The sequence below is a fragment of the Branchiostoma floridae genome, chromosome 7 (genome assembly GCF_000003815.2).
Source record: "Branchiostoma floridae strain S238N-H82 chromosome 7, Bfl_VNyyK, whole genome shotgun sequence".
Classification (NCBI taxonomy): Eukaryota; Metazoa; Chordata; class Leptocardii; order Amphioxiformes; family Branchiostomatidae; genus Branchiostoma; species Branchiostoma floridae.
In genome coordinates this window covers 22363542-22379855 of record NC_049985.1, presented here as the reverse complement: position 1 = coordinate 22379855, position 16314 = coordinate 22363542, and the positions used below count along the sequence as shown (strand labels likewise).

The window sequence follows — 16314 nt, the reverse complement described above, 5'->3', positions numbered from 1 at the left end:
TGTTGTCTTCTAAGTCATACTTTTACGTAATGCGCAATATCTAAATTATACAAAAAATCGCCCGAAATAACAAAAGAGTACCGCAGTGAACGTACCCCGCAGTGCCGCACCGGTGCCCCAAGTGCAGTGAGAGTCCACCTTATATTTGCCGAATTATGGTATCCATAATCACCAGGAAAGCAAAGTGGAGGCTATAATGTTAAAGAAATTTTAACCTATTAGAATACGGTAGCACATAGAAAACAAAGCGTTGTTTGTCGACAAACGACACGATCACCAAACGACAACATTAGAGCTTAAACCAGGGAGACAGTTGTATAAGGCTATGTTTGCATGCTGTAGCCACTTCCACAAGTACTGTTGCATTAGTTTACAAACGTTGCTTTTGCGGTGGTTCAACTATTGCACAACCCCCTTTGATGAAAGCCGCGCTTTGCTCACTAATTAACCCTCTTTATCCGTGTAATTAATATAATGATCCACTTCTTGAAGTTCTTATAAGCCCTGAGCTGTGTTTGTAATTATTGTCCCGCTTTTTCAGAACGTGACAGGCCCCTGTAGAGCAGAAAATGGAAATCATTGGAAAAAGGCGAAAAAAAATGGATATCATTGGAAAAAGGCGAAAAAAAGAAACTCCGAACGTACAAACTACTTCTTATTTCTACCTGCAATGAAAAACCATAGTTGAAAATTACAAATGTAATATAAGACACTGAATTTCTAGTACCATCGCTAAATTAGGAATCAGTTGCCAAAATGTGCGAATTAAATCTATCATAACCAAACTCCTCAAGAGCAAAGAAGTTCAATTTTGTACTCCAAACAAAACGAAGTGAACTTCAAATATCCTATCAGCTATGGTGAGAGAAGATGCCCTCACTTTAGACATATAAGAAGCATTGAAAAAATATATTCCTCGTTCATGCGTTTTGACAAGCCGGTTATAGCTAAAGCCATACATGTACGTACAGTCCTACATTTTCACCGTTACAAAGAAAAGTCGAATTTATATGCTAGACTATATGTAGATCTAACATCAATGTTTCGTCTTTGACCTGTACTTCGGGTTAGACATCTGTTTAAGGATACCACTACGGGGACAAATAACCTACCCCCTTCTGCTTGGGGGATAAACTGATTATCCAACACCGAAACAACATTGCCCGTTCCACAATGCCGAAAATATAGGGGTGATTTCTGAAATTATTACATCGGTTATAACAACAAATACGGCGAAAGGAAAGGAACGTGCATCATTTCACAACGGAGTACAGGCGACGTGCCAAACCTCCGATACGAATACGGCAAACGGAACATTGAGATATAACGTTAGGTGCCAACACTCAACGCATAAACCATTCAAAAGACTCTGTCGATGGAGGTTACCTTCCAGTCACAGAGTAATAAAAGTCTTCATGCATTCATACATTGATTGAATATGCCTACTTCTAGACGAGCTATTGATAACTCAGAATGAGGCAAACTCCCTGGTTGCTATGAAGCATGAACAGGTGTTCAGCGTATCAGGTCATTGACCTTCCTATAAATAGCCACAGAGACTGTTTTAACGTGAGTGTGTATTCAAAGTCTCAAGACACAGCTGCAGGGACAATAAGCCCCCTCAAAGGGTCTTGAGCTTTTAATTAATCTTATAATCTGTGTTAAAAGCCTCTCTAGTGTTGACTGGTAATGCTATTTCCTGCACAGCAGAGATCTGTACCCGAAAAGTCACGCAAACTGCTGCAGTTTGCTTTAAAATCGCTAGGTGACGCTGTTTCTCTGGGCTACTGTAAATGTTTCTCGAGATCACCAGGTGCGTACTTTGTGCACAGCAAATAAACCTACTCTGGGGGATCTTTTATGCCCTTCTGTTGGTATCTGTATCAAATAAACATCTTTGGTCATGCAATCTAAAACTCTGCAATTTGAATCTCCTAAATTCTACTTAGAATTCTTTTAATCATCTTTTCTTCAAGCAAATAAATGTAGCCAACTATAGTACTACTATCCTTGGTTTTATGCTGAACACAATTAAGAACGATGTTAACTGTCATTTCAATTCTTGGGTTCCTTCAATATGCAGCTATCCTTAAACATATGAAAGAAGGACTGGAACATTCCATGACAGTCAAAGACATCTTCAGGATAGGCCGAACGGGACTAAGATAAGTCTGGGTTCAAATCCTTGGCAGACTCCAATGTTGTGCCCCTGTGAAAAGGACTTAACACCTCTTTCTTCACTCGACTCAGGTGAAAATGTGCACCTAGTTTTGAATAGGGACCTCCTCTTAGATGGGAATGGAGGTCCTGCATTTTGGGACAGACACACTTCGAGCATGTTAAAAAACATCCCACCACACTTATAGAAAAGAGTGAGTGGTCCTTGCCAGCAGTGTGAGTGGATCAAACCTCAGAGTCTGGTCCCCAGGTTGATATCTTGAGAAAGTGGTAGTCACCTGTTATGTCAATCCTTCCACTAATGTGGTAAATCTCAACAAATAAACTGTGTGTATGATACTATGAAGGCATCCTAAACTCTGGAGATTGCCCAGAGAGGGAGTTCTTTGGGGTCCAGAGGGGGGATTACTATCGCCTAGACCACAGCATGCAGCATACCAGATCACTACAAGCATGATGCAGATTTCAGGACAACATCTGTAAATCAAAAAACATTCAAAATCCTTTTGCATGCTCCTGATGGGACTGACAATCACAAGTAACTCCATGATCTATACTGATAGATGGTAGCAATTTATTGAACAGGAATGTATATGGCTACACACCGGTGTATCACACCAAACATACCATAGACTTTATATTGCCAATTGAACTTACAAAATGCTATCTATACAGTACAGTAGAGCACACTGTACAAATATTGATGGTGATACACTAAACATCAGAGAGATTTATATAGACTGAACAGTGAAAAGCACAAATTAACATTGCTTTTATTCCAGTTACTGTAATTCCTGATTTTTTCACTGTAATGTTATGTTCACGGTTTTCACTCTGACGACTGTAACGTGAACTTATCATTACCGATAAAAAATAATTCACAGACTTTTTTCATGCGCACTTGCCTCGACAGTGAACATTTAGTTCCAAGAACAAGTTCAATTTTGTCAGACCGTGAAAATTTGGTACCGAGAAGATAAAGTGAATTACAGTAGTTCTGGAATCACTGACAACAACAGATTTCAATTCTAACAGTTGATTTCATTGAATATAATTTTAACGCCTAAAATTTAGCAATGATGCTTTAACTATGTTGTACTTTGTTGCTGTGTCACATTTGTAGCAAGTCCCTGTGGTCCAGCACTTCCAGGTATCTCTATTGATGCAGCTGCAACAGCACCTGGCACAGGTGGAACAGCTGCAGGTTGTCCTGCCATTGCACCTAGCACCTGTGTTGCTGTCACACCTGAGTCTGGGACAGGTGCCGCACCTGTTTGCAGCTGTGAATCAACACCTGGCATTGCCTGTGGAAGACCCGGAACACCTGCTGGTGTAGGAATGTCCTGTGCACCTGCTGCACCTGCTTGTGCAGCTGCTTCGGCTGCAGCCTGTGCAGCTGCCCTCTCCTGTTCCTGCTGGAGTTTAGCGTAAGGTCCGATCTCGGCAAATTTCTGTATGATTCTGTGGTTGGCATTGATCAACTTCCCAGAGCAACCATCCAGGCACACTTCCTGTTTAGAAAAGAGAAAACATTTGATTGCTAAGTTCTTCGAAAAGAGACCTTGAGAACACAATTAATATGTTCTTTGAAAATGGAACAAGAAAACACAGAACTACAAAACATCTACATTTCAGACTCACGTACATACTAGTTTGTAATATGATCTGGCTTAAAGCGACGAATGGTTTTACACTTTCTTTGATAGTATTATCCTTGAACTTGAAGTCCCACCCTTCTATATAAACTTGACTTTGTTGGGGAAAAAATGGCCCAATCAAGCCCTCATGTCAAATGATAATAAAGAAAGGAATTGAACTGAACACACTGCCATAGAATCCAAATTGCTTTTGCTATCGGAAACATTGAATTGTCCAAAAAACGATGTTTTGAGAAGAGCTAGTGCTTTTCTCAGAGACAGTCAAATCGGCCCCGAATCGTAATAAAAACTCTGAACCGGTTTAGTGTAAAAACTTTTGTTCAGGTTATGTCACCTAAGCTTCGGGTCATTTTGACTCGAGAAGAGTGAGAGGACTGATTTTAAGCTTATAGGTAAGCGCTATAAAATTTGTATAGAAATGCCATATACACTCTTTATATAGACAAGGTTTTCTTCTCATCTCACCTCTTCCCTTGTGAGGTACCTGTAGTTCATGTTGGACACACATCTGCTGAAGCAGTGTTCTGTGAGCCGGTTATACACTGCCAGGAAATCCCGCAACTACAGAGGAGAGAAAATAAGGTAATGCAGTCATCTTCCAAATCCAATGAGGTGAAGTATGACAGTTTTCCTAGTAGCAAGTGGTGGTGCAATGTGGCTTTGCTATAGGTAATGCTGCTTGCATTTTGGGCCAATCTCACAGGGTCACCTCTATTCTTCTTGACATGTGGGTTAGGGTCTTTTACATTTTTCTTCATAAGAGATTTGGGGCTTGATGCTAAGAATTCTTCATTAGTAAGACTTCTTTATCAGTGTGTTTGGTTCTTTTAGTTTTACATGAAGATGCTTGAAGACCTGCAGCTCCCTAATAGTAATAGTAAGGCCCACTGGCTTAACGACACCATCTGAAATGAAGAATACATGTTCCTTTAAAACAGGTCAGACCGGTGAGCTGGGGCCAATGGATCCATGGAATTCGATCCAATACTACTAGTATGGCCATGCTGCTGGGTTGCATTACCACTTGTGCCATGGGCACAAGTGGTAATGCAACTAATCAGAAGTTGGTGCTAACGAATCAGAAGTTTAGATGGAAGAACTTATATTTTTCAATAACTCTTGCTGATAAATTACGATTGGAGTCGACCCGCCCACCATTTCAATACTGGGTCAGTATTATGAGATTTTTCTTTTACAGATGTAACAACAGTGACAACGCAAAATTTGCACTCATTGAAAGCAAGCCTTGGATTTTTTGGAAGATAAGATAAGACTGGATTTGGGTTTTTCGACAGTGAGGACAAAAAATCGACTTGGATTCTACACCAATTCTAATTACAGTACTGTAAGGTCAAAGCAATAGGATAAAAATTAAGAGGGGGTAAGATACTCAGGTTAAATAAAAGATGGAGTAGATCACCTGGCACACTCGGAACTTGGCTGAAGTAAAAAGGGGGTGACAAGTTCGGATGACATTAGAAGGGGGTCGAGGAACTCAAGTGAAATCCAAAAGGGGTAGACCAGAAGCAGTTGCAAAATCCAACCCCTTCAACCACCCTCCGCATTTTTTTTTTAACCCTTCGAGCCCGATCAGCCACCCCTGGTGACTTCCTGTGTTGAGCCCGATCAGCCACCCCTACTGACTCCCCCACTAACTCATTTGCAAGGCTATCGGCATTCCTCGGTATTCCCCGGGTGGAATCGGGAAACAGCCTCCTTTTCATGTGCAGGGGATTCCCCTTTGATGGGGGAGGGTTGAAGCTGTAGTTTCGGAGTTTTTGCCTTGTTTTTTTTCTCAAAATCACAATTTATTGATTGCCAATTATGCTGAAGAACGTAGAAGGGGCTGTGGCACCACTGAGGAAGAGATTGACGATGTTTCTAGCACTGGAAGTTGATAAAAACTTCGGCATTTTGACGGTCATTTGCCGGTCCTGTACCATGTGGTAGTATTTACAAGCCTTTGTTTGGTTTCTTTGCCGTGAAAAAGGAGTAGGTGGGTGTTTTTGGTGTTTATTATAAAGGAGTGAGGGCCATGAGTTTCTGAAATTGTTTTCAAATTATTGATCCAGACAAATTTCTGCTTTGTATTTGTTTTTATTCACTTATGGGGGAGGGCAGCATGTTCAGACATGTATTTACACTTTGAGATAGCAATGTCTGTTTTGGTTTTCCTCCAACTCATAATTTTGGTGAAATTTTCCTGGTCAAATATTAGGGGAACACTGATAAGGCCCATCTTTTTACAACTGGTCAAGGCTTTCGGTACTATCTTTGCTAGGGGTTGGGGTTTTGTGCGCGTTAAAATTTGCGCGTTAAAACTTGCGCGTTAAAAACCTGCGCGTTAAAATATGAAAATTAGCTGATTCCCTGGAGATTTCAAAAGTTTTTTGCAGTTTTAAACTTAAAAGCTTGAAGAAGATAACACAAAATGAAGTTAAATATCATATTGTTGCATTCCAGAGTACAAGTATCCCTTTCCAGGTGTTTTAAAGTGCTTTTTAAACATTAAGTTTTAATGTGCAACAAAGATTGATATTTGCATGTGAAACAATCTGCTTGAGAAAAGATGAAATGAAGCTTGTAGAATGGAAAAAAGCCTCAAGCAGTTATATCTTATGATATAAAGCCTCAAACTAGTAATTTTTCCATGTATTTGTGTCTGATTCAAGTGATTTTGAAATCTTCTGGATATGCAAATTAGCCTATTCCCAAGGGACCTAAAAATCAGGGACTTTTCAAACCAAAAATTCAGGTAACACTAACAGATGTAGAATCATATAATGGGGTCACATTTTTCTGCCTAAGAATTTCTCAATGCACATCTTCATTTTTTAACGCGCAGATTTTTAACGCGCGCGCAGATTTTTAACGCGCAGAAAACCCGTTCCCCTTTGCTAGCAAGAATAAAACAGTTACAGTAACTTACATACATTGTTTGATGTTTTTATTGATTCAGGAATAATAACAAGGCAGTCTAGGATAGTTTTCAGTGACTTGTTGAAATATTATGAGACTTTGTGGGTGATGTTATATACATTTCAAATATTTTTCGAGACTTCAACAAGAATTTTTTCTGCCCTTTTTGCAGTATTATTCCTTACAAACTAGATACAGTCTTTATCTTGATATATTCATATTCTACAGGTTCTTAGCTTTTCAAAAATGTATAGTTTTACCTACCTAGCATTAATATAAGTATCTTAACATGCCACAAACAGTTCGTAGGTTGGCGCGCTGAGGACCGACAATTTTAGCAACGATTCCTGTATGCGCCGAAAATTTTACCCCGTCCTCTAAGGGTTAAATGGCATTGTGATCTGAACTAATTTTCAATGTTCTGAAATAATATTCATAACTTAACAGAAATGACAGTGAATTGACAATCAATTAAAGAGCAGCCCATACTGGAATTCCTGACCAAATGAACTCTTCTCTATTCCATTTTACTCTACAGTAGTACTTTTTTCTCCCGTCAACTCAAAATTATATTGTCGAAGGGCATCCTGTCAAGTTTCACATGTGCAACCCACCCTCCCTCACAAAAACCACCTTCCAGCCCGTAATACGAAAATAGAGAAGACAAGAAACTTCTCACTGCAGCGTATTTTACCTACAGTATATATCTATTGAATGGTGGATAATTAGACGATTTTAAAAGCTTACATTTCGTAAATTTGCCTGAAATTGTGCTGGATCCATCGTTAGCTCGTCCTTCAGCTGCTGTAGGTCAAAGTTGAAAGGTTAAAATTACATCCCATCATGCACCGTAAACCAAAAGTTCAAAGTTGAATCTTTATTGCACATGCGCAGTGAGTCCGGCCGACCCAGAAGTCCCGGATGTGGTGACGTCACGTCGTGAGGAACAGTACCGGGTTTTCGGCGAAGAACAGGTAATTTTCACTCATTTCTGTACAAATCAGGCCCGACAAGACACTCCATCGGCGCCGGTTGGGTAGTTAATGACAGCGGGAACGCTTAGAGAGAGATAGGTGACGGATTGTTGGCAAAGTTTGCGTCGGAAGTGGGGTAAAACGTTGGCCCACACCTGGCGCGCCATAGTTCATGTGGTACCTTATTTTGGGGACATTTGGGAGATGTTATGTGGCAGGCGAGATTTCTGCACGTTCAACTGAAAGGTTACACACCGTATCATGATGATGACGTGGCTCTTTAAAAAAAATGATAAAAACTCTAGATTCAAATCTATCAGATGGCTGCTTATGTTACTGTAGATTTCTTTCTCTAGAACTTAGATTCGAGCAAAATTTCTATGGGATCTGAAGTGATTCAAAAGGTTATAAAATTCGTTACGTTATGCTCCAATATTACCATAAATACACAGATCGATCTAATGATTATGCAGTTATACCATATGATAAATTTTATGACATTGGATTTTATTTAAACTGTGCGATCTTATGCATGCCTCTTGATTAGCAGTATGTCATAAATTATTATAATTTCGTTATACAGCCAGTATAGTGAAATTGACTTAATTGACTTAAGCCATAAAGTAGCAAAATCAAATCATACTCCTTTAAATGTTCTTTGGCTTCCACAACAAATAAAAGTAGACTATCAACCGTCAAACAAACACAAATGATTGACACTTTTCAATAACTACTTGTAAGGTGCACAGTCATAGTGTGTTACAATTTACGCCCCCTTTTCCACTAGAAGCTGTAACCAACAAGCAACCAAAAATTGACATATCACTCAAAGAACTTCATAAGTAAATTGAAAATTGTTTTACGTTTCGTGTGGTAGTATGATTTAAAAGACAGCAATTTCTTTTAAATCATACTACTAGTATTGCATCATGTATCATATTCTACTTTTCTAGTTATAAATGCAAGGGCCGCAAACACAAACACAAACACAATCCTGGTCAATGTACGCTTGAGCAATTGCCATCTAGTGGAAAGGGAGCCAAAGAATGATAGAGTGATACTAGTAGACCTTTATATGTACTAGTACTAGTAGTACTGTAAATGCAGAAGCTTTTGCACAGCAAAGAGTTTTAACCATGAGAAATTGTTACATGTAGTTGTATTACTATTAGAAAAAAATTTAAGGACATTTTATACCTGTTCGATATCAAAGTGGCAGCCAAATATTTTTGAACTGTAGATTTTTTTTCTCAGCTTACTTGAATTTATTGCATTACATGTTTGTCCTGTTAATGTTTCCCTTGTCTGCTGATGCATGTTTACGACCCCCGTGTTTACATCTACAGAGATCCTGTACTTTGATACCGGACATTGTTTTCAGATTCAGGCCCAATCTACACACAGTTTTTCCTGATATCTGTGGAGATGTCGGGAGGGATCTAGAACGTAGGGGGCCGGACATCTGTGGCGCTTGCAGTCATAAACATATAGCACGATTTTCCAAATGGCGTTACATGCTAATGAGCCCTCCCGAAGTCGGGAAGCATCTACACGCTCGCGAAGCTGTCGGGGACCCCTGCTAAGCTATCGATAAGGTATTGTACGAATGGTCAGGACCTTTCGGGAGAAATTTTCCCGTAATGGCGTTTTATCGTAATGGCAATATAGTAGTTCCATCTAGACGATGAAAAAAAGCTGTCGGCGAGAGGTTGTAGGCTCGTCGATATCGGGAAAACTGTGTGTAGATCGTGCCTCAGACTCCACTAGTCAGCACTATGCAACTTGTTTAGGAAACACAAACATTAAACACAAACATTACAAACAGTGTCAGGAATCCATCCAAGCATATATTGGACTTTTCATCTTCTCTACTCTAACGCTAGTTCACCTTTATCCATTGCGTAACCTTTATCCGTTCTTTTAAAGAACGCTGTATTTAGGGGTATCAACTTAATCAAGTCAACAGATGGTGGTTTGAAACTGCAATATTTTGAAAATACAGTGGAATTCGCTTATTTGGATAGCTCATTTGTCAGCGCATTTTATCCAATAGTCCGAAGTATCCAACAGTCCGAAGTTGGGCCACTAACGCCCCGAAGGGAGCCGGGAGGGGGGCGAATATAGGATTACTACTACGCAAGACGCAAACACCACACATACGGTACGGAACTTCATTTACAAAACTTTTGAATCAGACATTTGTTCATCTAGATCAGTAGTAGTCTAAGCAGTAATTATTAATAACCTACAGTACTGTTTTGAACGAATGGAACGTCAACTGTTTGAATCTACAACATCACTAAATAGCCAGCAAAAGATCGAACAGATTCCAGTTACAAGCATTACATAATTATACGTTCCGATATTATACAATTTACGTGCGATGATAAATCTAATAAAGATTTTTAAGTCGGTGGCTAAATGAACATGTAGAAAAATACGCTTGACTCGCACTGCCGAGAGCGTAACTAATTGAACCACAACAAAGACAAACACAACTCCGATTGTATGCCGGAAAAAATTATGTTGATTTCGTAATTTTGAGCAAAATGACGGTAGGTATTGGAGAGATAAACTCTTCACCTTCTTATTTACATCTTGTGTCCACAAATTACGCTGAAATTTTAAACTCAACGCCGTCTTTCGCGGTTATAGACGGAAAATTTCACTTTCAAAACATTTTTAAAATGGCGTCGCAGCGTGGCTTGAGATATCCCGCCATTCAATGCGGCTGATTGCAACATCACAGTTCATTGACCCTGTTGCGTTACGTGCACTGTAAAAATCTACGTAGTGCAGCCGAAATCAGCTCAATAAAAAAATCTTTGAATAATGAGACAGTGGATATGTAAAAACACATTTTGTAGGTTAAACCAAGTTTAGACGTTGTCTGAAGGGAAAATATGAACTCAAAAGCGTGTTGACGTTCCCATGACGTCCTCCCATCATGCCTTGCGGCAACCTATCAAAATGGCGCCTAACCAATGTTCGCGCGCTTCCACAGCGGTATCGGCAAGATTTTCTGTGGAATCTACCTATCTTACGGTCCTTTTCATGATTTTGTGCCTTCATACATACAGTTGTTGGTTGATTTTGGCCTCATTTTGTAAGTTTTAGCGTATATTTTCCCATTTTATTCGCTATAATTTATCAATGGTTTATTCAAACATACATATACATACATACATGGACATACTAAAACAACGTTGCAGCCTTTCATACAATGCTGTAAAACTGGCTGAATTAAGTTAGTTTTAGTCTTAAAAGCATCTTAATATATACAATATAACATATTTAACAATAATTGATGCACACAAAGGCTAACATGAGCAGTAATCAAGATTCCATGTAGTAGTCATGTGACTATAATCAGGCTATAAATCAGTATTTAAGAGTGTGGACAAGTATGGAATAGCACTGTTTCTGTACCTATCATATCTGGCAAAAGGTATGCTAAGCTCGAGCCCTCGTTTTAAGTCTCTGTTGTGAACTTCATTACGTGTAGCTGGCAACCAGCTTCGAAAAGTGGGTGAATTAAACATGGATTTCGCGAACTTAAGACATAGAAATTCTCTTCTTGCTTTTAAAGTGTTCATATTTAGCCTACATAGAGCTTCGGTATAACAAGTATATTCGCTGCCCAGAATGATTCTAACGCATCCGATTGTTGACATGTTAAACCTGGATGCCATACTGGGGCCGCATATTCCATGATAGGTCGGACATATAATAGGTAAATCTCACAGAGATCTTCAGTGCAGGCACCAAAGCGTTTTAGTTTTTTAAGCAAAAAAAGGCGACAGCTTCCTTTTTTAATAATGACGTTAGTATGTTTTCCCCATTTCAAGTCCGCAGACATCCAGATACCTAGTATACAGGCATCTTCAGTGTACTCCAAGGCTTTGCCATTCAGTAATAACACAGGGGGTAGAGGGGGATCCTTCATGAAGGAAATACACATTAATTTGCACTTATCATCGTTCAATGTCATACGGTTTTCGGATGACCATGTATCTAGTTGGTTAATTGTTGTCTGCATTGAGCTCTCTTCACTGAATAATCTACTCTCTTTTAACGACAGATCATCAACATACTTCCATCTATCCAGAAAAAATTGCATTGCATCATTCACATATACTAGAAACAGGATCGGCCCTAGTTTTGTCCCCTGTGGGACACCAGAGGCAATTTTTTCCCAACCAGAAATAACGCCTCGGTACCGGACACATTGTGTACGCTCAGTCAGAAAATCACAAAGCCATGGTAAAATACAAATACGCACACCACATGTTAACAATTTACGGATTAAGATAGTATGATCAATTCTATCAAACGCTTTGCTAAAATCAGTCAGCAAAACAGTGTGGATGCTTTTAGGGGTCTCAGCACCGCGAAGAATTGAATCAATCATACTAATCAAGTAGTGGACAGATGAGCGCCCTTTTCTACTGCCATATTGATTTGGATCCAGAATTTTGTCAATGTCTTGGAAAATCCATTTTGAAATGAACGATTCAAACGTTTTCATAAAAACAGAAGTAAGTGATATTGGTCTTAGATGCTCTACTGACGCCGGGACTTTCTTTGGAATTGGGGCAATAATGGCTTCTTTCCATTGTTTGGGAACACGTCCCTCTTCCAATGAGCAGTTGAAAATATGGGCAAGAATTTCACTAAATTCGACAGCAAATGTTTTGACAATTTTCGGGGAAATGTTATCAGGGCCGCAACTTTTCCTGGCATCAAGGCGCTTCAAGATTTCATGAACCTCATATGAATGTATATGCGGAGGTTTGGAAGGAGAAGGCAGGTAAGATGGCAATGACTCAAGATCAAGGCATGGAAGTTCGTTAACAATGTCAGAAAAGTGATGATTGATTACATTAGCAATATCATTGTCAGTCAGAGGAGTGCTGCTGGGCACAGACACTGATACACTCCGCTTGGAATTTAGTATGTTGCGTAGACACGCGTGCCACCTGGCCGGATTCTCCTTCTTTAACACTTGGATCTTACAAACATAATATCTTTTCCTTGCCTTAATACACAGTCGATTTACCAGTCGATTTAATTTGACGTAATTCTATCCAAAAACCCGAAGTTTGAGACCGGGGGTTATCCAATTCTGCGAAGCCTTATACAATAGAATGAATTGCAAATGGTTTGGGATTTCGCAATTCTATGCAATTACCCGAATTATCCAAAAAGGCGTAATACGAATAATTGGAATCCACTGTAGCACAATTTGAAACTACCGTCCATCGACATGATATCCCTGGATACCCTGTTTAGCAGCACAACGGATATAGGTTACCCCGCGGATAAAGGTGAACAAACGTTACCTACATTTTTGTGTATGCATGGCTTGCTTGCTAATTGTTTGAAAATTCAAATTAGCTTTGTGACCAGACAGCTTAGCAGGCACGTATCATAACACTTTATTAACAGCAGCTGGTTATACAGGTATTATTAGTACACTGAACAACCTGTCCCACTTAGGGGCATGCCCATTTTAGTGTCGTTTATACATGTAGCTTTAAACAATGCTTGCAGTTAAATGTGTTTTAAGTTAGAGTGTGACGTGTTGTTCAGAGTATACAAGTTTATAACTATAACCAGCTGCTGCCACGTCCCGTGCATGCGAAGTTGGTATGTTATGCTGAATGGCAGTGTATACAGATACAGAAGCTAGTGTGTTACTCTGATTTTGGAGGGTGGCTATACTGGCTATAGTGTATAGATACAGGTACAGACATGAACTTGATGTATACAATATCTGAACTTTCTAGACTCGACAAGCTTTTATACAATTTATGTACATGTATTATGATAGGTCCAGCCAAGAAAATTATGATAGGATCAGCCACTACTATCTCTGAAAATAATATTTCATACATGTGCATGCCTGGGCCCTATGTACAGTACCGCATTATAAATTCAGCCTACTTGCCATATATGCACCTCAGTCCGGTGACGCTAGTGATCATAATGCCTTTATTGCAGGTCCACCACTGTTACTGTGCTTGGAATATGTATTGTTCCGTTGCCACCTCTATGCATGTGTGGTTGTGTGATGTACGCTTCGGAAGTGCTCAGATTGGCACTGGGGGGATATCCGCTGTCTTCTGGGACGCCTTGGGTGTCACTTGTGAATGTTTGTGAATGTCTGCACATTTTTCACATCTGGCGGTGTCTGAGCTGAAGTCTGACTCGTGTTGCATTGCTGAGGGCTTGAAATGGCAGGGCTCGAAATTAATTTTTGGGGTTAGGTGCACTGGTGCACCCAGCTTAAAAAATTGGGTGCACCAAAAAAATTTTGGGTGCACCACTTAGATTCATGTAATAACCTAATAATAAAAAGTAGTTACAAGCTATCAAATTCTTAAACAAGTACCATGACAGACATTTCTATTATCTTTCTAACACTTTGATGTCAAGAATATGATGTATACTACTAATACTAGTATACTTTGATATTTTTACATACATAAACACAAGAAAATATTTGGGTGCACCCTGTGCACCTACAGAAAATAATTGGGTGCACAGTTCCAATTTTGGGTGCACCTGGGTGCACATGCACCCAGTATTTGAGCCCTGAATGGGAATACAGTCATAATCCTTGAAGATCCCTCTTTTCCTTGAAAATTTTTTTGCCCAATCTGGAGACTTTTGAGTTAAAATAGAAGGAAGAGGTATGTAGGGCCTAAGCTTTACCAGTTTGGTCACAATTTCAGTTCAGTTTCGGCAGAGGAAAAGAAAAGCTGTGTTAACTGTTTCAGTCCTTAAAAAAGTAGGGTCCACTTTAAAGTTTGTCTTCTTTTTTTTAATCCGCCCAAAAGAAGTCTAGGATCAGCAGGTTCTCCCAAGGGAAGGTCGGGAAACAGGAAACATTATTTTTTTCCTAGGCCTCATCAGCAGTTTACTTTTTTTGGTAGTGAGCATGAGGACAGATTTGAGTTGTCGGGTCCTGTAGATACAATATATACAGCTGAAAACTCCGGCTGATTGGGAATTTTATGAAGCCTTGTTTTGAGTGTATTTTAACATGCTTTCCTACGGGCAGCTCTAACTTTGATACACATTACCTGCCCTTCAGCATATATGTCACATGCATATGTACATGTATGGCTTAGACTAGAGTTGATGGGGAGGGGGGCATCTGCTACACTCTATCTAAAGCTAAGCCCCACAGTGCATGTATCCCATTTCTAACATGTCTAATGGGCCTCTGGTGGCCTTTTATCTGTCTAGTTCCATGTCAGAGAAATACTTGATAGATATGCAGGCCTGCTGGCTGAAATAGATGGATTCTATGTTTAATGAAGAGTAATGTATCTTTGTTAATTCTTCGTGAAGGGACTCCAATGGCCATAGAGGTAACAAATCACAGATAGGATAGGTAAGAAATTACAGATAGGATAGGGCCTTGGGTCATTGCAATGTCTCGATTAATCTAGCCGTAAAGGCTACGAGTGTGTTACACGTGACGGTACTTGCATGTGAAATTATATTACAGCGTGCCAATATGAGGTAACTGTACACTTAGGGCTTTGGATATATGGTATTGGTAGTGCCCTATACAGAATTTCCTGTCCTAAATGCAGTAGCAATCTGTTTGGCAAAATTGAAAAGTAGGCCAAGGACACTAAGTATGTACTGTGTGTGCCAAGGACAATTGTGCCATGGTGTTGACGTAGCTAACTGAGTATTCATTTTCAAGTGTTAGGAATTCATTAGAGTACGTGAGAGTGTTTGGCCCAGTACGGTAAGTAGGTACTGTAAAGAAAAGTGTAGGAAAAGCGGACAAACCTCAGACAGAGGAAGAAGCATGACACTTTTTTGTTAGCTACATTTAGTAAGTAGTACTACAATGCAGCTTTGCTATGGCTTGTGTATTGTTAGTACTGTGGACTTTCAGTTTGGGCCTTTCTTTGTGTATATCATCTTTTGCCTCAGACTTGCCCAATACCCTGTAGGCTGTACTGTAGTTGTGCATGTACACCTCTGGGTGATGTTTCAGATACGTCACATACAGGAATACACATGCTACGGCATTTCTTCTCTCATTTTTAGACTAGAGAGTAGAGTGCTCACTTGATTCCAATCTATCACTGCTCCACCTATCAAGGCTCGAAATACTGGGTGCACCCAAAATTGAGGCTGTGCACCCATTTTTTTCTGTGGGTGCACAGGGTGCACCCAAATATTTTCTTAGGTTTACGTATGATAAGATATCAAAGTGTACTACTAGTCTACTATACATCATATTCTTGACATCTAAGTGTTTAAAAGATGATAAAAATGTCTGTCATGGAACTTCTTTAAGAATTTAATAGCTTGTAATTAAGTTTTGTGATAATTTTTTTTCTGAAATTCTACTTCATCTTGCACCCAATTTTTTAAGCTGGGTGCACCAGTGCACCCAATCCAAAAAATGAATTTCGAGCCCTGCCTATTTACGCAAGTGAAATCGTGCAGAGCGTCCCTATAATTCTATATATAGAAGAATGACCCATCTTCATAAGTGCACAGAATGGCTCTTTTACAAAATATCTCCTTGAAACTATTGCGTGCCATTTCCT

The 16314-nt window shown here is 39.6% G+C and overlaps 2 protein-coding genes across 12 annotated transcripts in view; one reads left to right on the top strand and one right to left on the bottom strand.

Annotated features, from left to right (window-relative positions):
• Nucleotides 1-2724: 2724 nt before the first annotated feature.
• LOC118419697 (mitochondrial import inner membrane translocase subunit Tim10 B-like) lies at nucleotides 2725-7641 on the bottom strand. The gene is made up of 4 exons (XM_035826227.1): nucleotides 7503-7641; nucleotides 4302-4397; nucleotides 3171-3689; nucleotides 2725-2961 (listed from the first exon to the last, which is right to left on the bottom strand). Exons 1-3 carry the CDS (start codon nucleotides 7536-7538, stop codon nucleotides 3267-3269), a joined length of 555 nt encoding a protein of 184 aa, XP_035682120.1. The 5' UTR covers nucleotides 7539-7641; the 3' UTR covers nucleotides 2725-2961; nucleotides 3171-3266.
• Nucleotides 7627-16314, top strand: part of LOC118419658 (arfaptin-2-like) — a 24581-nt gene continuing 15893 nt past the window's right edge. For 10 of the 11 annotated variants that reach the window (XM_035826165.1, XM_035826167.1, XM_035826164.1 and 7 more), the window contains exon 1: nucleotides 7627-7729. The gene's annotated coding sequence lies outside the window, so the exon portion shown is untranslated. Of the gene's footprint in view, nucleotides 7730-9733; nucleotides 9891-16314 lie in introns of those variants that run through there. The other variant, XM_035826157.1, reaches the window with a different exon arrangement.

What these genes read in the sequence shown, in the direction of transcription:
- LOC118419697 (XM_035826227.1), bottom strand. Translation starts at nt 7,538, where the DNA reads ATGGATCCAGCACAATTTCAGGCAAATTTACGAAAT. An exon ending in TTCAGGCAAATTTACGAAAT is followed by an intron (nt 4,398 to 7,502) that starts GTAAGCTTTTAA and finishes TCTCCTCTGTAG; the next exon opens with TTGCGGGATTTCCTGGCAGT. An exon ending in GGTACCTCACAAGGGAAGAG is followed by an intron (nt 3,690 to 4,301) that starts GTGAGATGAGAA and finishes TTTTCTAAACAG; the next exon opens with GAAGTGTGCCTGGATGGTTG.